Source organism: Anastrepha obliqua, chromosome 3, assembly GCF_027943255.1.
Source record: "Anastrepha obliqua isolate idAnaObli1 chromosome 3, idAnaObli1_1.0, whole genome shotgun sequence".
In the NCBI taxonomy this organism is placed as follows: domain Eukaryota; kingdom Metazoa; phylum Arthropoda; class Insecta; order Diptera; family Tephritidae; genus Anastrepha; species Anastrepha obliqua.
The window spans coordinates 128733095-128757146 of record NC_072894.1 but is presented as its reverse complement, the minus strand read 5'-3'; the positions used below and the strand labels follow the sequence as shown (position 1 = coordinate 128757146).

Genomic DNA, 24052 nt, shown 5'->3' with positions numbered 1-24052 from the left:
CATAATTGGGTATTTTGAGGAGAAAAAGTATACTTAAAAAAAGTTTTCTTCTGGCCTTCAGAAGTGTTATATAAAGTGAAAGAGATACAACCCACTCCTCTCTACCTCTTCCTGAGATCCTCTTTCTTGAAAATGTCAAAAATGTTGACAAAAGCACAGAAATACTCGAAGTTGACCGGCATGTTAGTAGTCGTAGCATCGCCCATAAAACAGTTTTAAGCCATTTGCCCAAAAACCCTACGAGAAAATAATATCGAATTTCTTTTTCCCCAAACTAATATGAGGCAGAGGCATTTTTATGTTATTATTTCGGGACAAACTTTCGATATTTACGAAAAAAAAAGGCCGGAGTTCCACAAGGCACTGCTGATATGCCAATACTAGAAAATAATAACTTATCAGTTGTGTTTGGACTTGTCCAACCCCCCACAAATCTAGAATAATGTTAAAACCCCTTTGGTCCACCATTCGGAAGTGCGCAGATGCGAATCTTCGTACATGAAACACCAAATAAAAAAAGTTTGTCTAACAGCAGACGCCCCTCGGCGGCAATAGAAATCTGTTTTTTTTTAAATAATTTTTTTGTTTATTTGTTCCCAATCCGGGAAATATTAAAAACACTGTTGAAGGCCTGATAAGTCATTACACAAAGAAATTTGAATATTTTTCTGAGCAAATAAAAAAACTCAATTTTGAATCAATAATACTCACTTTTTTAGATCCGATTTACGTAAAATGGAAAACTTGTTTAAAGCTTTTTTAAGTCATCAGAGCTTTAAAACTAATTGATTCATTACCTCTGATTCATCACCATACCATGAGAACTTCAATACAGTGGGAAAAATTGTGACATATATGAACAAAATGGCAGGTGGTCCAATACCCTTTGACGCTTTCACTTTCATAATGGCCATATCGAATTCTTGTAATTTTTCATTCCATTTTGCCAACCGGAATCATTGCATGTAAATTACGGAGCTCTAAAAATCGTTCACTTGTTTAATTAAATTTAAGCGCTCTTTATTTTGAGAATTTTGACGAAAATTTAGAAAAGTTTAAGCGATATTTTTTTAGTTTTTCATTAAAAGAGAATAGTTCACTTCAATTGAATCCCATGCATTGCACGATAATCGAATATCAATACAATTAAGCATTCACAATAAATGCGAAATCTCAAATTAGAAAATGGCAAGCAACAATTTCCGTTTGCAATTTTGCAATTTGCCAGAATATTCGAAATTTCCGCATCTGACTTGATCATCTGCTCTATGCGAATTCATTTCATTTCGGTTTGCTAATTTCCTGCAAATGCCAAATGCCATCCTTAGGCGACTGGTGCTTGCTCCAATTGCCACAGCAGTCAGCAATCAGCATGCACTGCCCACCCAACCACCACACAAAGCTCACTTTCTTTTGGCTTTGTGACACGGACAAATGCACAGGTTTGCAATAAACTGCATTTATTATGAATCTTTACTACTGTTGGTATTTATATTTGTATTTGTATATTTAATGTAGCGCCGACAGCTTCCACGTATTCAAATAATAAACTACACAATAAAGCGTAACATACATATATCGCTTTGGCTGAATTTGGAATTCTCGAAAAACTTTCATAAAAAGTTTCAGATAAAAGTCCTCCGTAACTCCATCGAACGCGAGATTTTAAACGGTTTCAGTATCTTTCCGGTGATTTAGGTAAACTCGTGCAATCTTTAAAGCCCGAAAGTTCTCTGGAGTGCCCTAAATTGGTAGGTTGGTAGGGCCACATTAGGCTTTCTGACAAGATTGCAATCTTCCGTTCACGGTAATTGCGCCTGATATTGAACTGCATGTTTTTGCCTAAAAGCCTGTATTTTCTCATGGCTTCAGAGTACCTTAAGCTCAGTCAAAATACACCAATTCGTCACCCTCCCCACTGGATATGAATGAAAAGTTAGTTACCAAAGGACTTCCACGGACAACGCAAGAAAAATTCTATACCTCATTTATGCTACCATGTGATTGCCTTTTCATCTTAGTGAGCTCCTTGAAGGGTTCCTGTTGATTACCTCCTTTTATCCCAATGTTTATTACTGCATTCAGTTTTCTTGATTAGTTTCGAGTTGACAATAGCCATGCAGATCCACCTAAAGGGTGGAATAAAACTTGTCTAATTAATTTGTGGTCAATTGCGAAAGCAGGGATCCCAAATTTCGGTTAAACTTGTAATATAATATTGCTAGACCTTAGCACTTCCTTCTTCTTAAATATTTCCACACACATATTTATGTTCATATGTGTGTGTACACCCGAATATCTAGCCCTTTTGCACTGCATCCTGCATCCTTTTGCCTGTAGCCAGGCTATCACTTTTATGAACAGTTTCGGAAATAATTTGCGGAAATTGTGTTGCGGAGTGCTTGACGTTTGCTCTGTCATCCATTGTTCGTCCACTCTCTTCTCGCCTTGCCACTTCATCCGCACCTGTAGTTGCAGTTACTTTCATTGCATTGGAGCTGCATTTCGTGACTATGGTTGTTGTTATTTTCTTATGTCTCGTTGCAAGCAATATTGTTATATTGCAATGATTGCGCACGAGACGAAAACAGAAACATTTATATTAATAAAAATATTTGTAGTAGAGAGTCACAGAAGATATCTCCTTCGCACAAAGCAGAAATTTGCAGGAAAATGCAATCTTGGCCATGGTAGACGATTTGGCCGGGTGTAAGATGGAGACAGCACGCATGCATTTCCCCTCTGTGCACCTCAGCTGAATCTGCTATTGGTCTATTGTCCGGCTCATTTGTTGTTGGTCTTGCGCAAAGCTTCGCTTTTCCTTCCTCCAGCTTCGAATGCAAACACAGGATGTTAAGAAAACTGCATCCTGCCTGAATGCCGGAAGAAGATTTTCCCTTACGTCAATGCAACAGACTGTCGTGATTGTTGCTTTTGATTGCACAACAACGTTCTTACTATATATGCTTGTGTATATATGTATGTGTATGTCTGTAAAGCGTTGTATTGAAGTTATTCAAAATTTTGAATAAATTTGCGAATGTCAAAATTGCTTTTTACTATCAACTCCGGCACGTTGGCTTAAAGCGTTTTATCCCACCTTGCATTTGAAATTATGAATATTTAATTACATTTTTCTTCCATTTTTCATACTTCATTTTTCATTCACTTTACTTTACTCTACGCTCCGAAGAGCCTCGTTATATCTCAATCCAATTAAAATGTATTGTACCACTTAAGTCCCACCAGTAACGTTATTCTGCCGTTGCGACCCGATTTATACATTCAAGCTTCACGCTCCTTCTTCCCACAAACATGCCATACTACAGACCTGCACCTCTTTCATAGCCATTTGACTATCCACTGCACCAACATATGTACGAACTGCTGGACTCTGCTGCCCGCCAAAAGAGAGAAGGAACAAAGCTACTATACAAAAAAGGGTTACCAAAGTCGCTTGTCATTGATTGATGATGTGATATTGCGAAATGTTGCCACAAAGTATAAATGAGAAGAGAAAAAAATAAATAAATGAGAAACACAATTTCAAACAATAATAAATGGGCTCTTTGAAAGAAAGGAGCGACGTGCATTCATTGCGTTTCGAGGAAGAACAAAAGCGAGATTGGGAGCGCTTTAAAAAATATGTACAGTAATAGCAACAACAATAAACATGAATGTCCGGCAAATCGTTTGTGATTAACTACGTACATGAAACCGGACTACGAAGCTTTCGGGTAGTCTCGGGAGCCAACGAAATGGATTTACATAACTCCAAACAGCAAGGGGTAGAAAGAAGAACATTTATTCGCTAAAAAAGAGTGACAATTGCGATCGAAAGCGACTGGAGTATTTTTTTTACTTGGTCGCACCAAAAAGTACAAGTACAATTCAATAAATGAGTTTTCAACTAGAAAAACATGTTTTGGTATTTAAGTCATGGGTAAGACTCCGTCAGAAAATATGAGATTTGCAAGTGGTCTTTCGATTTCTTTGAAACTTTGGGAAATATTAGTTCTAGGTAAGATACATTCGAGCCTAAAAGGATTTATTTTGAAAAAAAAAAATTTTATGGTGTCTATAATAGTTCTCGAGATATTGCGATTTTAGTGGAAGCGCGCACCGTGAAGTTCGCGGTTACGCAGCGCGGGAGTAGAAAAACGCGCACAGACCTGCAGCAGTCTGCTCCAGTCACTTCATACAGGAACACATAACGCAGCGCGAACCGTGCGTGCGTACGCGAACCGTGCTTGCGCGCTTCCACTAAAATCGCAATATCTCGAGAACTATTATAGACACCATAAAATTTTTTTTTCAAAATAAAGGTTAAATCATAAGGAATCGTTACGTGTATAACAGAAAATCTAAAAAACTGGCCAAATCAACTAAAAATTGATTCAAAAAATTTTTTTGACTTTTTTTTGGTCAGAATTTCGAAATTTTTTTGTTAACATAATACTAATTTAAACTACTTATTTGTTTCTATATTGTCTGTAAATTGCATTGAAATCCATCCACCGGTTCAAGAAATATTGATTTTTGAAAAAAACACGGTCCCGATTTTCAACATGGCGTAGATGACTCAATTTTGAAAATTTTTCAAAATCCTTTTAGGCTCGAATGTATCTTACCTAGAACTAATATTTCCCAAAGTTTCAAAGAAATCGAAAGACCACTTGCAAATCTCATATTTTCTGACGGAGTCTTACCCTCTTGTAAACTATCGCGCTGTTAGTTCTGCCTTTTCCAAACTGGGACCGACGACAACACGAAACACTCGCCACACTCGCGTATCGGTGTGTACCGTATCGGTGTGTGCTCTTATGTAAGAGACTAAGAGAAAACAGCATTAACCCCGATAACAATATCAGCCTTGAAATCCAACGCTCGAACTCTCTTGCCAACAAGTATTACTTTGGACAAAGTGGACGATTTAGTAATAAAGTTCTCTCTAGACGAACAAAACCAACACTTCTAAGACTCTCATCATGCCCGTCCTAACGCATGGCGCAGAAGCTTGAACGATGATAACATCTGATGAGGCGTATATTGGAGTATTTGAGAGAAAGATTATGTGGAAGATTTATGTGTTGTTTATGTATATTATCTTAGCCGGTTAACGGACTCCTAGATATTTGAAATTTGTATGATAATCTCTTTTTCTTTAATCCTAAACCGTTGCTTAGCGACATCTCGAAAACTACTTCACAGAAAAAAAATCTAGATTTTATACCTCATCGAGCAACTTTAGATAAGAATTGGATCATCTGATTCTTGGGTGAAAAAAGTCATTAACTATTCATAGTGCATTTAAAGGGAAGAGTGTTTGGTAAACAGCAGACTTTTAACTAGAGGTCAGATTCATAGCAGCAGATTCAATGATTTGTCCATGTTTGATTAAGAGTAAGCCCACAGTGACAAGACAGTGAAATTTCGTAAAATCTGATTTTGGTCGTGCTGATCAAAAATCGAAAATTACGCATAAGTAGCGTCGAAATCTTTAAACCACAGAATCAGTTCTGCAACACGGAAAACATATTAACCGAAATAGGCCATTTAGGAAGGCCATAAGTAGGAAGAAAAATTACAAAAATTGGACTACAAAATTAGGCTACCTAAGGCAGCGCAGCCAACCTTGCATAGCAAAGCATGCAATTTTGGTTAAAAGATTGCTACTCTCCACTAAAATGCTATTGTTGTTGTAGCAGCATAAACATTCCTCATACATGTACGGAAATGCTGCTGGTGTGAAAGCCCTTGGCCGGATATAAATCCAGGTCGTTTCGGTAACGTAGACCGACTGCCGTGGGAACGCTTCATGAGGGTGTAGAAGGGTCCACTTAGACCTGGAATTCCAGTTTCACCCTTCCTCTCTCTCATAGCGAGCAATCAATTAAGCGCATTTTCTTTAGTCCTACACGTCTAAGACTTCTCTGCCTTTGAAACGAGAATTGACTTCAATTTGGGCAAAGAAGTCAAATAAGCGATAAAGCTTAAATGTTTGGAGTAAGAAGAAAAAATTATATAAAGCTAAACAAGTTACAACTACTTCTCCAAAAAGTGACATCATGCATTAACCTAAGCAATACGTTGCAACGCATTCATTCAACGTATGTACATATTTATATTTATATCCATTTAGTAACAAATTAGCTGTGATTTTGCATTTTCACACAAACAACAAGCACTTCCTCTGCTCACAAAGTAATTTTTTTATATTCGTAGATTAGTGAAGAAGAAAATCAGCTGCCACATGTGCCGCAAATCATTCACATAATCTAGGAAAAGCTTCATAAGTGAAATATATAGATGAGGAGATGGCAGTTACCCTTACATACTACAAAATACAGTGCGTTTCATAACTATAGCACAGGGACTTCTTGGCGCGTTTTGACAATTTATTTCCTGCTTATTTATTTTTGATTTTTTTTAAGAAATATATAGTTCATCATACTGCAAAAGCCATATAAATCCAAGTTTTAAACTTTGTTCAAATTTGAAAACAAATTCCATATAAATTTCTACCTTTCAATTCAAGAATTTTCTCAAAAGGTTCGAGTATGCATTGTGATAGCATTTAGTGTGCAATGTGTTTTCTTCCAATTTAAGGGAGGAGCCTGGTTTATAAGGTCAAAAAAATCAATTTTTTTTTCGTTTTAAGCGATTCCTAATATATTTCAGAATATTCACACAAAGTTACAGAGCCTAATTCTCAATAATTCCGTAGATACAAAGCCAAAGGTAGGCGAGCGTTAGGTAGTTACGCTGTGACCGGACAGCAATAGTACAAACTTTACCTTCTTTTCTCGACTTTTCATTTTTATGATTTCTTTGAATTGGCGTACATGAATGAAAAAAAGCTAATAAACCTTTTGAAATGAATCATAGCTTATTCCCTTCAGTATTAAATTATCTTCTATTTGAACTGACAAAATATGTAGATAAAAAAAAAATGTCCAAGATTTTTATATCAAGTTGAAGTGAATTTTTTTTTATAGAAAGGCATTTTTTTCTTTAAAACCCCAAAAAGTTGAAATTTTGAAATTTCTCTCAGCTTTCTTAGTTCATCTAGAATAAAAAATCATGATAATTAGAAATCCATTTGAATTTTTTGCTTTAGATAATAATTACGAGCTGTATCTTGTACGCCAGTTGGAAACTCCAGAGTTGCAGCGCTCTACTAATTTCTATGTTACACATTTTTTTCAACTTATTTTAACCAGTACAAAAATTTTTTATACTTTTTAAATGTTCATTAAAAGATAGAAAACACTTTGCAGTGCTAAATTAATTTTTTCCTTAAAAAAAAAAATCGCAAAGAGATGCAATTTTTAGACCTCATAAACCAGGCTCCCCTCTTAATACCTAGGAGGAAAATGCATAAGGCTGTCAGCAAAAAAATCATATCAAAATACACAGGATTTTTAAGCTATTTTAATCTTGCACTTTTTCATATCGAATTTCAATGCATACATGAAATTTTTTTAAAACCTCTGCAATAAAAGTTTGAAATTGTAATAAAAAATTGGGATTTTTTTTCAATTTGCACTAACTTTTAAATATGTATTGATATGTCTTTTGTAGTAGAATGAAACATATTTTCATAGAAAATTATTTAAATTAAATAAAAACAAAAAAAATGTCTAAATTCGTCAAAAAGTCCCTATGCTACAACTACACACACTGCCGTAGGTGTAAACAACCAAATAAAAAATAAATGATTTTCCATTTGCTCTATGAATGTCCTGCCTTATGGAAGGAGAGAATATCAGCCCTGGTCAAACCATTGTGCGACAGTCACGAACAACTGTCTAGCTTAGTCGTCAACAACCTAATAGGGTCCATAAACCTGCACTGACAGGATATAGTCAGACCGGAAATAACCGCTAAACAAGTTGGTAACGAAGATATGCCAACGAAATGGTGCGAAAACGCCAGTTGGACTCCGCATGAATCACCACTTTAACCAACCAACCTATAATTGTGAATCGCACTGTATATGCATAGAAATGTGTTTCTATGCACCATCGACGTAGAGGAATGCCATAAAGATGCCCGTATTTGCATATGTAAATGTATGTGGGTATGTAATGAAAGGTAAAGTGGGAAGCAGGTTCGCACGAGTTTAAACATCTACGGTGATTACAATAATCCATCATCCAGCGATACACCAACGCACTACTCCACCACCATCTGTAATCACTTTGCGGCGATTTTGCTATATATTACTCTGCACCCCCTGCATCGCTTGTGGAAGTAAAGCAGAAATTTCGGTTATAATTTGAAGTGAGCTAAGCAGCTAAGCTGGAGAGAACACCTGAGAAAGAGACACAGAGAGATAAGCGTTGCTTGAGAAATTGCCTTAAACATGTGTTCTTTCGAAAGTTTCACTCGAACATGTTGATATAATCCACAAAATGAATCTCTTTTGCTTTATGAGATTTATTTTTTGCCTTCGATAAGCAGTGCAGTGGAGCGCAGTATTAACTTCCCTTTGCAAACAGTAAACACATGCATGTATAGGTATGAGTAAGTGTGTGCGCATAATGGAAAGCAATATTTACATTTGAGTATCTTTCAGACTTTTTTTTTTGTGGCATGCCACACATCTTACGAGTTGTATGCGCTCCTCTGTAGCTTTGCTCAAGCACTTCATTCGCCAGCAATCGGGCGGATTGGATTCAATGTCTGTGCTGCACTCGAATTTAGCATACAACGCGCAAGCACAGTACAGCAATAACAATAACAAGCCAGAGGGTAGATTATGGGCCATGCCATCCAAAATACTCCAACAAAGAGCGGAAAACTACTCATTCAATATAACCATTTGTTTTTGTTATTATTGCCAAGTCGTGTTGGCATTGCCAAATCTGCCAATAATCCTTATAAAGTATACATATTGTGCCACCTGGCAATTGGTACTCACCCCTGCCAGCGCGGGCCAACCCATCATGGAACAATCACTTACCTGAATTCGCGCTCGGTTACTGCGACAAAAATTGGCTGCCATTTTTCGTTTTCATCGGAACTCTCCGAGCTGGAACGTCCACTTGGCTGTGATGCAAGGCACATTGTCATCGTTGCATGTTGCAAGGTCATCGTAAGAACAAACAAAAGAGAAACCGATGAAGCAATAGCAGCATTCCGGAAAAGAATTGTAAATAAAGCGATTTCATTAAAAATTCAACGAGGCAAAAGAAAGGAAAATAGTGGATAAAGGCTAGAAAGATACTGTAGGTGGGGTAGCGACAGAGAAAATCAATCAGTCGGTCACCGCAGCTTGCGGCACTGAGCCAGTGAGCCTGTCAGCCAGCCAGCCAGTCTTTTGTTAACCACTTACCAAATCTGCTGCCCCGCCGCCGCCAGTGGCACTGGCACTGCTGCCACCGCCACCACCACCACTGCCAGAGCTTCCGCCGCCACCTCCTGCGCCTCCGCCACCACTGGTGCTGCCACCATTCAAGCGCCTACTCAGCCAGCCGATGTGCTTCAGCTCCCCGATGACGTTCATCAGCGCGCGATTGGCATCGGTGAGGGCGCGTTGAGTGCTGCCACACATGGCCGAGTGCAGCGCATTGAACCAGACCAATGCCTCGGCCGAATCGGAGGCGCGCAGAATGCACGAGTGCACACCGTCCGGCGAATGTAGTTCGATACAACGGTTTTCTGCAAATAAAACAGAGCAAAAACAACCATGGTAATCATGAAAATGGCAAACATTATTTGAGCGTAATAAAAGCGAAAATGGAAAAAGGAAGACATTAATGCAAAATTTAATGAACGAACGCATGTGAGGAGACGCTGAGCAAATATTTTCGTCCGAAATGTATTGCATGGGATTTGACGGTATACTCGTAAACGCGGATATATAAAAGCGGTAATTGGCATAATTAAGGCTATAGATTCGATGAAGAGTTGATGAGGAATTTTCTCCTATCAGGTGACGTGGGTATGTGCGTTGAAGGGACGAAGTTAAGGGCAAAAAGAAGTACAAACTACGAGAAAAATATTCGTAAAGAATAAATTATGTGGCAACTGAAACTTTCTCTCCCCGCGTAAAATTTTTAGAAGCACTGAAATGCACCCAAACAAAACGAATATGGAGTAAGTGGCCACGCAAAAGTCTTCTGCAATAGTAAAATAGAACTCCCAGAACTGCCACCTGCCTTTCTGAGACAAAAACGACTAGGGATTAGGCTCTCCAGCAGCATAAGTTCATAAGAATTCGCAAGAAATATTGGATATTCTCTGTAAATGTACGAATTATGGAATCAAAAAATTAGCCAGTAGATGATCCCAGTTGTGCAGAAAAATCTTTCCTCCTGTAACAAAATTCCTTCTAAATATAAAATAAATTATATTATAAAAAAAAAAAATGAACCATGGCTAAAGATAAGGAAATTTAATGGAGTTGGAAAATTGATTCCAGAGAAAGATAGACTACGGGAAACTTGAAAATAACTCATCATCGAGTTAAGGCGAACTACTCGGTCTTGGTGATGCACCACCTTAAATATAGCCAAAAAAGTGCGGTACAGGCGCAGAATGTAACGAAACGCTATAAAATTATCTCCGAAAATGCCCAATTTTTATAATTATTCTTGTATAAAAAATAAGGTCTCGTTAAAATAGAATAGCCAATATTTTGGGTAAAATGAAACTTTGGCTGCTTGCAGGCCTCATGAAGCGGACTTTCAACTAAGCAATCACTCAAAAAATATAAAGTTAGTTTGGTTTTAATTTAAATCCTACCTCTATAAATATTTTGAAGTTCTTTGGAATTTGAGTAATTCCTTAACTTCTGCTTCTCTTTGTGTGGTACTGAAAGGCATTCGCTTAAGATCAAAACAGCAAATCGGTATTGTGGTCAAGGTGATATTTCACACTAAAAAAATTATTTTGCTGCTTTTTGGTTGTTCCTTTAAGTTTTGAGTTACAGGGTGCCAGCAATGGAAGTCAAAAAGAGAACACTTGGTACATTTTCAAGTTTTCTTTGATAAATTTGAATGGTGCCGATACTGCAACGGATTTTGGCTCCGTTGATTCCGTTCAGGCTTTTTTGATGTTAAAGAAAATGACGAGAATGTTATAAATATCGATAAAATCATTAATCGAAGCTGACGGGCATGTTAGTAGTCGTGCCATCGTCCAGGAACTAAAGATCGACCATAAAACAAGTTTAAACCATTTGCGAAAAAGTTTTACTCAAAAATATTGGATTCCTTTTTCCCCAAACTAATATAGTAATCTTTTCATATCTGCTGCTTATGCTGTTTAATTTGTGCCCCAGCCACTAGCGTTACCGCCGTGTTACGTTGTTTGTGCATCCAGTGAAACATACATTTTTAATAAAGTAATATAAAGCGAAACAGTTCTAGAATACATATTTTCATTTACGGCGCTTCCCTTCTGACTACATACTACCTACGCACTGCCCCTTCATACGTAAGGGCGCACCTACCGCCGCAGCGCTGAAATTATAGCTCATCATTATTGCAAAGTGACTGCGAAGCATAGAAGCAAAAATGTTGCGTAAAGCACGCGAAATATGGATGGAAATGAACTTTGATTAAATCTCAACGCTGAATAGAAATTGCGAGAAAAAGACGGTTCGGGGCAGAAAGACCGGGTTGGCAGAGGAAAGTTGTGCTTTTTTCGGCAGCATTTACCATAAATGCAAATTTTCACGCTTCACGTTTTTTTTTCTATTTTCTATTTTCCTTTTTAATTTTTGATGAAACGAAGAAAAAATCAAACATTGCATACAACAAATGACAGCGCGAGAAAGGCACTACCGCAAATTTATTTCACACCAATCCAGCTGTCATTGCCTTCCGCCCACTGCGAAATATTTTCACAGTGAGCCGCTGGCGAAAAGCGATGGCGCGCACATAATGAAGTGGCGTGTAGCGGAAGTGCGATTCCTTTTTTATTTTTTGCTGCTTTCCTTTTTTAATTTATATGAAAATGAGTGAAGCGCACAGCGCAGAAAACACCAGCAGTGAGTAGGCGGCGCTGCTGCTTAAGCAAACCTACGCGCACATTCACATAGGCATGTATACTCGTAAGTATGGTGGCTGGCGGCGAAGTCTGAAACACCTACAATTTCAGCGGCGTAATCGTACTTTTGTGGTTATTTTGGAGGCAAAGTTGGCCGCTCGTGCAACGCAAACTTATAACGAAAATTCGGTATCCCGTTGTTGTGCAGTTCTTTGTTTATTTTTGCTATTGCATTGCAAACGCCGAGCGTGTAGTAAATTACAAACTTTCTGCATGCTACGCTCACTATCTTCTGCGCGCATACGCCGTTCTTCACTGCTCTTAGTTATAGCTTAGGTAAATATCTGGCAAAATAGTTTGTGCAACTTGTGTTTTTCTATGCTGTATCTTTTTTGTTTGTTTGGTCGCTTCATTACCGCTTTGCACACCCTTCGCCATTTATTTATAATTAAACAGTTTTTATGCCATAACTTTGTTGCATAATTACGCTTTACGTTGCCCATTCGCTATTCTGGAGAGTATGTGTGTATGTGTATATATGTGTGTGTGTGTGTGTAAGTGCTTACAAAAATTGCTCAAACAAAATCGTTTCACTCTGGTGTAGTTTGTTATTGTTAATTGTAGCATTTATCTTTTTACCACCTTAACTGTGAATTTCTGTTACTTTTCAGCGCAATTAAAAATGCAGTCGAAATTGGCAGCACAGAGTTGCACTAAACTGCAAATAAATACAGGCGAAACTCCTGTAACACTAAAAGCAACGCTCATGGGGTGCTTGAATTAGGGAGGTAACTTTATTTCCAGGGCTTTTTTTTAAGTTTTCATTTATAAATATCTCAAGGGTATTGTGTCCTCATTATCTAGTCGATCGGAGCATGATTTACGAAGTTCTAAGTATTTAAACCACCATTGCCCAGAAACCCACACCAGGTAACTTATCGCCTCGTTTTTAAAGCGTTTTTCTTAAATTTGTTGTTTTTGAAGTCCGTGCATGGGATAAGTCAAAACCTTGGAGGCCAATTATTTTGAAATTTTCCACAGTACTTCTTCGCATAATTCACCAGGTAAACCTTCGTTTTTTTAATTTTTTTTTTCATAATTACAGATGATTAATCCTAGCCAATTTTTGTGTGGAGATGTGGAAAGCTCTAGGCTCGCAACAAAAACTCTATTAAAAGTTGACCTAATATTCTCAATAATTCGTGCAGTTTTGGATCTGCCAGTTTTTTTCTATTCATGACAGAACCTTTGACCTTTGAATTGTCGACTTATTCGGACGATTATTTCCAGGGTTAAGTTAGTTAAAGGGGCTGTCCCCATGTGATACCACCGCAGCTATCCTATCCTCACTTTACTTGGTCCTCTTTAAACCGTCCTGTGGACTTTAAAATCTAATTAGATGCTGTCCAGAAAGCGATTACGAGCAAAGACAAGCTTCTTCTACACAGAGCCATTCACCGGCGTAGAAGATGTTCAACTGTCTCTTCCTATTCTGCATCCTAACAGCCTTCGCAAAAGTCAAAATATGTTGTCTCACTGTTGCATCCTTCAGTGCCCTTAGGTATATTAACTTTGCGTTGAGTAGTTCGGAGTGCAGTCTCCAGTCTAGCTAACTCATCCACCTTACAGCTACCCTCAACGTTACTGTGGTCCGGCACCCGAAGTAGAGTTATAGAGAAAAACTGTGCGAGTATTCTTAATAGTTCATAGGCCTCTACCATTCTTTTCGAGGAGTGTTTACATGATTGAAGCGATTTCAGAGCCGCCTGACTATCGGAATACATGTAACTATTTCTGAGTGTAACTGCGTCTTTAATTGGCTCTAAAAGGCTTTCTTTAAGCGCCAAACTTCAGCTTGAAATAGGCTGCTATGATCAGATAAGCGGAAACGTATACTGATGCGAACAGTATCCGAACAGAGACCTCATCCCTTATATATATACCATATATATATATATATATATATATTATTATAATATATATATTAGGGCGGGTCGATTTAAAAATCGCTCATTGCTCTGTGAAAATCGTATTCTAGGGATCAAAATAAGAAACTTTGCCGAAGGAACCATACCTCTAAAACGAATTCTGATGTCCCCCAATTTGGCTCGAACTTTTGGGTAGCTAAAATCAGCTAAATGGCTATGTTTTTTCTTTATTTTTATTTATTTTTAATAATATTTATTATTTATTTATAATAATATCTATTTTTTCTCTTAAGAAATTTATTTAGTCAGAACATATGTAAATGAAAAAATTAATTTAAGTGAGTTTTAGAAAAGAAACTAAAAAGTTCGACCCAAATTGGGGGACATCAGAATTCGTTTTAGAGGTATGGTTCCTTCGGCAAAGTTTCTTATTTTGATCCCTAGAATATGATTTTCACAGAGCAATGGGCGATTTTTTTGCCTCCCCGCAAATCGACCCGGCCTAATATAGATACTTATATATAAGTACCTATACTGACTCATTTTCATAAAACACTAAACCATTTTTCCAGTCCTATCGAGATGGACATATGATCGTATAAGGATTGTCAAAGTGTGAATTCCCCGAGTTATAAAAGTCATTCGAAACCGGAATGTAAGGACACAGCCTGCGAATGCCCCTTGTTATTCACAGGACCACTTTAAAGGCCCACTAAAATAGTTACCAATTTTGCGATATTTTTTCTTAAAGATCGTCCATTTTCATAATAATTTTAACGCGTTATATTGTACATCTGCCTGCTTCACAAATGTCAAATATGACGCACAAAAAAAAACGCTGGCTTGGAATTATTCTCTACTGTCATCTAGGCGTCACATTGATAAGACCCTTTGTTTGGTCTTCCAGCAAAACTTATTCGGCTATGTAAAATTATTTCAATCGAAATTACCAGCTCTGCCGGTGTTGAGCAGGACCTCTTCGAGTCACTTGACACCAAATGGGATTACAAACAGTTCGAAGTTCTACTATTTGACGTGTTTAATGTAATACGAGAAAAGAAAGGTCAGCCTGCAGAACTGAATCATTCCCCGTTTCATCTGTTTTCTCTAGGTCGGATGCAGAAAACGCAATTGACGCACATTTCAAAAGTAGAAGCGGTAGCGCCTTAGACATTTAAAATGTGCGAACAAAGAAGAGGAATTATCTTCACAACGCCTACAATCCTCTTTACATATATGTATATACAAAAACAGCAACTTCTAAAGCGACTAGTTCAACGGAGTTAAACTTTCTAAAATTTGTCAGTCGCTACTTTATTTATAAAAATAAATACTTTGCATCCTCTACTCCTGGCTTGAGTAGCACCATTTGCATTTTTATTCTTTCCTGTCGAGCTGCATTGTTCCGTTTTTCTTTCCATTCACAGATTTATATTCACAGGTTTGCAGCTGCTGCTTGTACTTTTACGTTATTATCACAGCAAAAAATATCAACTAAAAGTTAGCTATAGGTACATTGGCTATATACATAAATATGTGTGTGTGCATTCGTTCACATGTAAATATATATGGATTTTGTCTGAACAATAAATCACTACCCATTTGTTTAATTGTTTGGTTTTTAGAACGGGCGGTTTTTTGCCGCCAAGCACCGACACCTGATATGGCACAATTTTGACAAATACGCGGATTTCCATGTGGCAGAGCAGGGCGGCAAGCAGAAATATACACAACAAATGTAACAAGAAAAGTGTAAACAATAAGCGCATTTGCATTTCGAGTTGGCTTAGCACACACACACACACGCGCATATGGCTGCGTTCGCAGATAAGAATGGTATTTGAAAATCAAATCCGCTTTTTTTCTATTCAAAATATTGTAGCATGCATATAGCAGTAAAAGCAACTACAATAAAAGAGCAGGGTTCTGCGTTTCCAAAATGTGTTTTAATCCAGATGCTTATTTCAGCTCTTCACCAGTGATTGTTGTTGTTGTTCTAATGACTGTGAGTTGATGCTGAACTTTTTATCGATTCCGAATGTTTTATTGCTGTGTCAGTTTGAGATGGAATAGGATAGGATAAATATTAAAACTCTAAGCGTTGCAGTAAATAGCTGACTTATGGAATATCGGAAATTCGCAGTTGCAAAATTCACTTGTTAGTTACCAAGCACCTAAATGTATGCAACAGCAATTAACGAGGCGATAAAGCCTTCGAGATGGCGAATGTTCGAGCACCTGCAGAGTGAGTGCTGGAGATCGAGCTGAGCACAAAGACGATAGGTGCGAGCGCTTTAAAATTGGGTGCATAACGCGGAGTGGTAGCCGACCGCAGCCGGGAGTAAAAATGATCAATGCGAAAAATTTAATTTGACACTGTTTTTCGTCGCTCACTCCCGCTATAACGGCATTGTATTATTCAGTAATTTTTTCATACAATGTGGTTATTAATAATTTTCAGCGGAACGAATTCTCACAGGATTAGCTATCCCTATCTTTATTCTACCCAATCTCTTTCTCTCATCTCGATTCTCTCCTAGGTTCTCTGTGCATGAAACACCAAAATGATGTACACATTTTTTTTTAATAACGCTCGCCCCTCGGTAGGCAATGGAGAACCTCCGAGTGTATTTCTGCCATGAGAAAACTCCTTAGAAAAAAATCTGCCGTTCGGAGTGAGCTTCAAACTGTAAGTGGGACAACATCAAGATGCATGCCCCAAATAGGAAGAGGAACTCGTCCAAACACCCAAGAACTAAAGTACGCGCCAGATCCAGCACTGATTCTCACGTTCAGCACCGATCGGTATCAGCTTTACTCGGCTCGACTCGGCTTTCAGCGTCCATCCGCTGGGCGCCCTTAGGTTTTTAAAGATACCCAACTTTGAAAACACAGCAAATGAACAAAGTTACTCCAAAGTTCGGTGAAAGCAACTCATTTTCTGCTCAGTGCGTGGATATTTGACCAACAATTTGCTAGAATTTTTTAGCAATAATAAAAAAATCGCTGCCACAAGCGCCAAAAACTGACAAGAGATGCATGGAACAATGCACTTAGAAAGCGTAATAGCGAAAATATAGTTTGGAAGTCGCACCAACAACAAGAGGGCAGTGTGCAAATGGCAAAGTGAGAGTCACCATTTGTTGCCATTCACAATAGCTGCAGCACAAAGAAATTAAGAAAAGAAAACATCAACAAATAAGGCATTACAATAACTGCAACACTTGCAGCATACTCATTTGCCACTTTCTGCATTCTCCTTCCCGCGCCTCCCACTCTTCTTTCGCTTCTCTATAAACTATCTCTCTTGGAGCATTTCATCTGCGGCAATGAGTGCCAACAATAACAATGATGCCGTTAGTACTTTTCCTAGTGATTAAACAATAGTCTTGACAACACCAACAACAACAAAAACAACAACAACGGAAACATTCCCATCAGCTTGAACAATTGCAACGAAGGCGTTTGCTGCCCCCAAACGCCAGCGTTGCATTAAATCAACGTGGCGGAAAGATTAACCACAAAAACCCTGAACTCATTGCAACTAAAGAAATGAGGGCGCAGAATTGTATTGCAGCAAGGAAGGTTGTAACGAAGGGTTGTGTTCGAGTCACGTTGGATAAAGAGCAAAGACGTTGCAAGCTGAGTGCATACGCTGCCATTGTGAAGGGAAATAAAAGTCGGCGGCATGGAGGTGGTCGAGGTGGGGCCCGGCACCCGAGTGAAAGGATGCAAAGGCTGGTGATTAAAAGCATGTAGAAGAGCAGAAGTAGCAATAACTAGTGCAACAAATAGTGGCAACTACGACAAGGGCAAAGAAGACAGCACAACGCTGCATGCAATCAATGCCTGCCACCTTCACAGCCTCCAGCCCAAGTAATAAGGCAGTGCCCCGGGCGGAAAGGGCCGACACTCATTGTCATCAGATCACTGTCTTAGAGCGAGTATTCTGTTCTGGCAGTTTGGTGCAATCCATCGTATTTGCTGATGTTGTCATTATCGTTGCACATATAACTTGCTGCCACATGCAAATGACAAGCCGCCCTCACTTGCACTTGCTGTTCTATTGCCATTACTGTTACGGATATTGCAAGTGACGGTGACGGTGACGGGTGCGTTTGTGCCGCTTTGCTGAATAGACACAGAGTGTGCCACATATAGGGGCGGCACTCGGCATGAACTGTTTAATCACTGCGCTGGGCTATGCAGTTGGGTTTTAGGGATTTTAGGTCGACTTTGCGAGCTGGTTTTGTTGCGTGATTGAATTGTGGATTCATTTATGTCGGTAAGTACACATTTCCATATTTGCTTAAATTTAAGTGTGGCATGCGATTTTTCACTAAACCATATTTGATTCTTTAAAACTGGATACGAACTAAAACCTTGCAAATGAGCTGTCATCGAATATGAAAATTAATACGTTCGATTCTGAAATAAATTTTAAGCAAAAAGTATGTTTTTACATTGAGTTAAATATGCAAAATTGAATATTAAGATTCCCCGTCTTAATACAGCGTCAATCTCATACTGATAAACTGTTAGTACAGTCTTTTAGATGTTACATATTTTTAGGCGCTTTTGTTATTCCTCTAGCAAAATGTATTTTTTAAGTAAAAGTAATATAATTTTTAATATACCTAATTTATATACTTAAACGGCTCAACTTGCGTCCTACTCACCCGGATCAATGTATTTCAAATTTCGCGCCAAGTGTGTCAACTGCAAGGGTATGTAACGCGTATCGGCGCGCGGAGTTATTTTCGGCGCTGGCGGTGATGTGGGCGCACCAGGTCCCAACGGACATAGAAAGGCTCGCTGCAACTCCCAGCCTACCTCGGAAATTATGCTGGCCTTTCGAAAATATGGTGTCACTTCCCGCAGAAATTTCACTAAAAAGATAGATAAACAAAAAACACGAAATGTGAGAAACATATAAAGAATATATCATTCATCAATTGAACCTCTTACTGGCGAGATTAAACATTAAACTTTTTCTTGCATCTCGGTGTCATAAAAAATCTTCTCATAAGTCTGAAATGCCTCGAAAGCTTTAGACAATATTATTATAAAAACCACTTAATTTAAAGGATAACATCATGAGGCTCACAAAAATATTTTGTCCAAATTTGCTTCTTCGCATTTTATTTTAGGCAATACTGATGCTGACTTTGTATCTAAAGATCTCCTGTTTAGCTTGGGAGAAATAAATTCGAGTTGCGATGATGTCATTGTTGGCATAAATCAGCTTAAGCCATCCACTAATACTGATGTTGATGACCTATTGTTCGTTCTAATTAAAAGTTGTCCTGTCTTAATTCGCCTTTAAGACGTATTTTAACATGCCACTTTCTGCTGTAGTCTTTCGTGATGACTGGGAATGGAGTCTTATGACGCCTATTCTTAAAAGTGGCAATAAAAATGATATTGAAAATTATAGACCAATTTCCAAGCTAAACACAGTTTCTGAACTGCGTAAGTGCACAGTCAAGGACAAAATACACTTTGCAGTGAAACATTTGTTATGACCAATCAACATGGGTTTGTTCCGGACAGATCTTAGTTACCTAAATCAGCTGCCTTTACGGAGAATAGTTGGGATACCTTTCAAAAGAGTTTGGATCAAATGGATGCTATTAACGCATGTTTTTCTGAGGCACTTGATAGGACATCTTACCCAATATTCATAGCTAAACTTTAGGGTTTCAGCTTCATTCAAAATTTTTAAAGTGTAAAACATCCTATCTTGATAATAGACTCTGTATGAGAGAGCCACTCCTGTCGTATCAGTGCATCAGTACTTATATAGTTGGTGTGTGCATATGCGTTTGATCCTCAACATTAATAATTGTCACTGTACTACATTCGCGAATGTTTTCAATATTATTCCAGCCTCTTACTGCATCTCAAGCCCACTGCTAAAGACAATTGAGTGGCTCAGTGCCATACTTGCCTAAGCCTCAATTTAGTCATTTCCTAATAATTAGTGACAAAGTTAATAGGTAATTAAAAATTAAACAGCCTTTTTAGGAAGGTTTGAAACATTTAATTAAACTGAAAATACATTCCTTGAATACTAAAAATTAACTTAAGAAAATAAATATTTTATTGTCTCATCATCACAAACGTGGTACAAACGTATAGGCACTTTTGGCGCTTACTAAGCAAATAGGACGTGATGGTTAGGCATCCTTGAAGTGATGAGAAAAATTGCTGTTCGTCATTTTCTTCAATTTCTGATTCTTCATTTTGCTCAACAACCCCTGCATTAAGTGATTGGTAAAAGTCATGACGCACAGGAGGCACACATTTCAAAAGATGTATCAAATCCTTTTTCTTCTCTTTAGCTATAGCGCGTCCATTTGGAAACAGGGCCGGTAATTGAGATGGAAAATAAAGCGAAGGGCGACCCCTACCAGATTTTTTTGTCAGGTCTAGTGTACTGAAAAGTAGATCATTTTCAACATAATTGTACTTATAAAATATATTATTTCCTTGGCTCTCCTTTTCGCAACTGAATCCATTTAATTTTAAGCCATTCGACCTTCCCTTTTTTTAGTTGAAACCTTCCTATGTGTAATAGATTCTTCCAAAGTTTTTGTACTAAAAAACAAATCTTTTTTTTCATCTGATGAGCATTGAATTTAGGACTTTTTTTCTTAGCGGAATTAATAACATTTAACCAATCATCGGGATGGAAAATATGGGGATGGTGCTTTTTCTCCCTTTCTATTATTCCAAAATCTTGGTCGCATGTTGAAAAACTGTGCCCTGGTACAAAAAATTTCATGTCAATTTTTCCAATTTTCGAATGTTGTAGAACATAAGAAAGAGCCAAAACCACTTTAATATTTCGGTTTTGGCCCCCGCAACTGTCACTATAAAGAGTGATTTCTTCTGTAGTTGACGGCAAGCAGTTTTTTATGTGGTACAAAAGACAAGATGCGATTTCTTGTGCGCCTCTTGATGCAATATGTTTATCCCAAACGTGCATGTGTCCAACATTATTTACTTCATCATGTATGCATAGGTTATACACCCAGAGTTGACGTTTGTGGTATACAACTCCGGTAGTCAAAACTGGAGTAAGTAATGTCTTTTGTAGGTCGAAAACGTTTACTTGCTTTGTATTATTGCTAGATCTGGCTGCAACGGCATCTCGTTTTTTCATATCCCGGAAGACATCTACTTGTCGTAAATGAATGTCATGTTGCACTTTGGGAGTCTGCTTTTCAGCTTCTGTCTGCAAAGTATTTATTTTTAGCTTGAACTCGTTGCATGTTTGACAAGTGTCTTTCTGCGGTTGGTGAAAATGCAGGTTAAATTTTGTATTAAAAATGTGTCGGAAAATAAATAGGGAAACTGTATGGTGCTTATTGTCAATGGACCAATTTTTATACATATCATACATCATTTTCATGTTTAGGTCTGGATTTAAATATTTTCTGTTACTATTTCGCCTGCAATAATGACTATCGTACGATGGAAATTGTTCTATAAAATCGCAAACCATTTGTTCATCTGCCTAGCTAGTTTTATTATGTGGAGTATGTTTTCCTCTTAAGTCACCTCTCGGCGTACCAGATTGCTGCTTTCTCTTTAATGCATTTGTAATGGTTCCGTCGCATACAGTCAGTGTCCCTTTAAAGAATTTTTTGCAAACAATTTTGTCTTCTCCTTGTTCATCTCGAAGCCTGTAGATTCTTGTCTTAACCCTACGACTGTTTTCATTTTTGGTATATTTTCTTTTAATATATGTAACCAATTTGACCTGCAAAGAAAGAGTGTTTCATGGGCCCATCCATACTGTAAAATCCCTTAAAAATATCTCTTCTTCGGTCTTCAGAAATCTGTTGAGAACAGTGAAGTACACATCCACATTCTGATAAGTCACACCGTTTTTGTGGAATGAGTCGACCTTTTGTAGATAGATATTTTTCACCACGTGCACGCTTTAGTTTTCTAATATATTGTTTATGTTTGTGAGGCTGCCTGCCTCTCTTTCGCCCTTTATTATTCTCCACGAGCTGCTCGTCATTCTCTCCCATGGAACATAACCTAACTTAAACACTTAAAATATTTTGTAAGCCATGAACTTGGTTAAGAATAAATGAAACTATAATACCTGAGACCTCATCTGAAGGTAAGTAGTCTTTGTCTTTATCACTATCGTCACCTGAAAAGTCGGATAACGAAAACAGCATGCCATGTTTTGATGGCTAGGCAGAAATGGCCCAAATAACTTTTGTCATACTGAGATTGCCAAAACTGCCCATAGATGTCAGCCTTGTCTCGTTCAAAAATTAGGGATGTGCAACTTTAGCACGGATAGTTTGGAGTATTTCTAAGTAGTGTCGCATAGTAACTCCAAATATGAAATTTCGAGGGTTAGGCAAGGCACTGAGCCACTCAATTAATGTTTTAAAAGAACTGCGTATCTATTGGGTAGTCGAAAAAGTCTTTTCGTATTATGTCAATAGATGTTGTTGGAGTCATCTATCTCCAGTGCTACCAATCACATTGTGGCATATCATACGGTGTTAGAAAGGTGACATTTTAAGCTTCATTTAACCAAAAAAAAATTAAATTCGGACAAGTTGAAAAAAAGTTATAGCTGTTCAAAAATGAGTGAAAATAATGAAGAAATTTGCTATATTTTGAAATTTTTGTAAATATAAAAAAGGGAAAAATGCCACGCAAGCCACCAATGAAATTTGTGAAGTTTACGGGGACGATGCTGTATCAGTTCGTGTAGCACAACAATGGTTCGCTCGCTTCCGTTCTGGAAATTTCGATGTGAAAGATGCACCTCGCTCCGGTCGACCTATCGTTGAAAAAGTCGATGAAATTATGGAAAAGATTGACCAGGACCGTCACATAAGCTGCCATGACATCGCCAAGGCACTAAACATTCATCATCAAGCGGTTTTGAACCATTTAAAAAATGCTGGTTACAAAAAGAAGCTCGATGTTTGGGTACCACATGAATTCTCTGTGAAAAATTTAATGGACCGAATTAACATCTGCGATTCTTTTCTAAAACGAAATGAAATCGAACCATTTCTGAAGGGAATGGTAACAGGAGACAAAAAGTGGATCAAATACGACAATAATGTACGAAAAAGATCATGCTGCAAGAGTGATGAAGCTCAACAAATGGTCGCAAAGCCAGGATTGACGCCTCGAAAGGTTATGCAGTGTGTTTGGTGGGATTGGAAAGGAATCATCCACTATGAGCTGCTCCAGCCTGCTCGAACGATTGATTCTACACTTTGCTGTCAACAACTGATGAGATTGAAGCAAGCAATCGAAAAAAACGGTCAGAACTGATCAGCAGAAAGAGCGTCGTCTTCCATCAGGACAACGTTAGGCCACACACATCTTTGATGACTCGGCAAAAACTGGGAGAGCTTGGCAGGGAAGTTTTGATGCATCCACCATATAGCCCTGACCTTGCACCATCGGACTACCATTTGTTTCGGTCAATGCAGAACTCCCTTAAAGGGGTAAAGTTCGCTTGAAAAGAAGTCTGTGAAAATTACTCGTCGCAGTTTTTCGACGAGAAACCACAAAAGTTTTACACTGATGGAATAATGTCTCTAGAAGAAAAATGGCAAAAGGTGGTCGACCAAAATGGTACAATAAATGGTTAATAAAGTTTATTATAAATATAAAAAAAATGAGTTGAAGTTTGATTAGAAATACGAAAAGACTTTTTCGACTACCCAATATTTGGACTCCAAGCCAAACTTCATCACTCATATAAATTACATTATTTCTCAATCGTTCGCAACGTTGTCCTTTATTCGTCGAAATTCTTCTTCGTTTTCTGATCCATCAAATTGTTGTACTCGTCCTTAGTTCGGTCCACGTTATAATACCCGGTAATCGTGTGGAGACCACTGCATTAAGTATGTTGTAAAAGATTTGTGTCTGTTCAGAGAGCTTTACAATTCGTTGATCTCATTCCGATATATCGTTCTCGTTGCTTATTAATAAATCTCATGTGAGTCTAGGCATGTTCTGTTGTCGATGTGTTTTGTCTTTGAAATTTGTGCGAGCCCAATTTCTTCTTCTGCTCAAGAAAATACATTTTAATGTTCCGTTACGCATTTTCCTTTGGAATT

The 24052-nt window shown here is 38.0% G+C and overlaps 1 protein-coding gene across 2 annotated transcripts in view; it reads right to left on the bottom strand.

Annotated features, from left to right (window-relative positions):
• Positions 1–24052, bottom strand: part of LOC129242283 (beta-1-syntrophin) — a 134114-nt gene that overhangs the window by 10460 nt on the left and 99602 nt on the right. For both annotated transcript variants that reach the window (XM_054878848.1, XM_054878849.1), the window contains exons 5-7: positions 18608–18817; positions 9341–9666; positions 8969–9054 (exon numbers count right to left, since the gene is read on the bottom strand). In XM_054878848.1, the coding sequence (XP_054734823.1) occupies positions 8969–9054; positions 9341–9666; positions 18608–18817 (622 nt within the window). The remainder of the gene's footprint in view (positions 1–8968; positions 9055–9340; positions 9667–18607; positions 18818–24052) is intronic.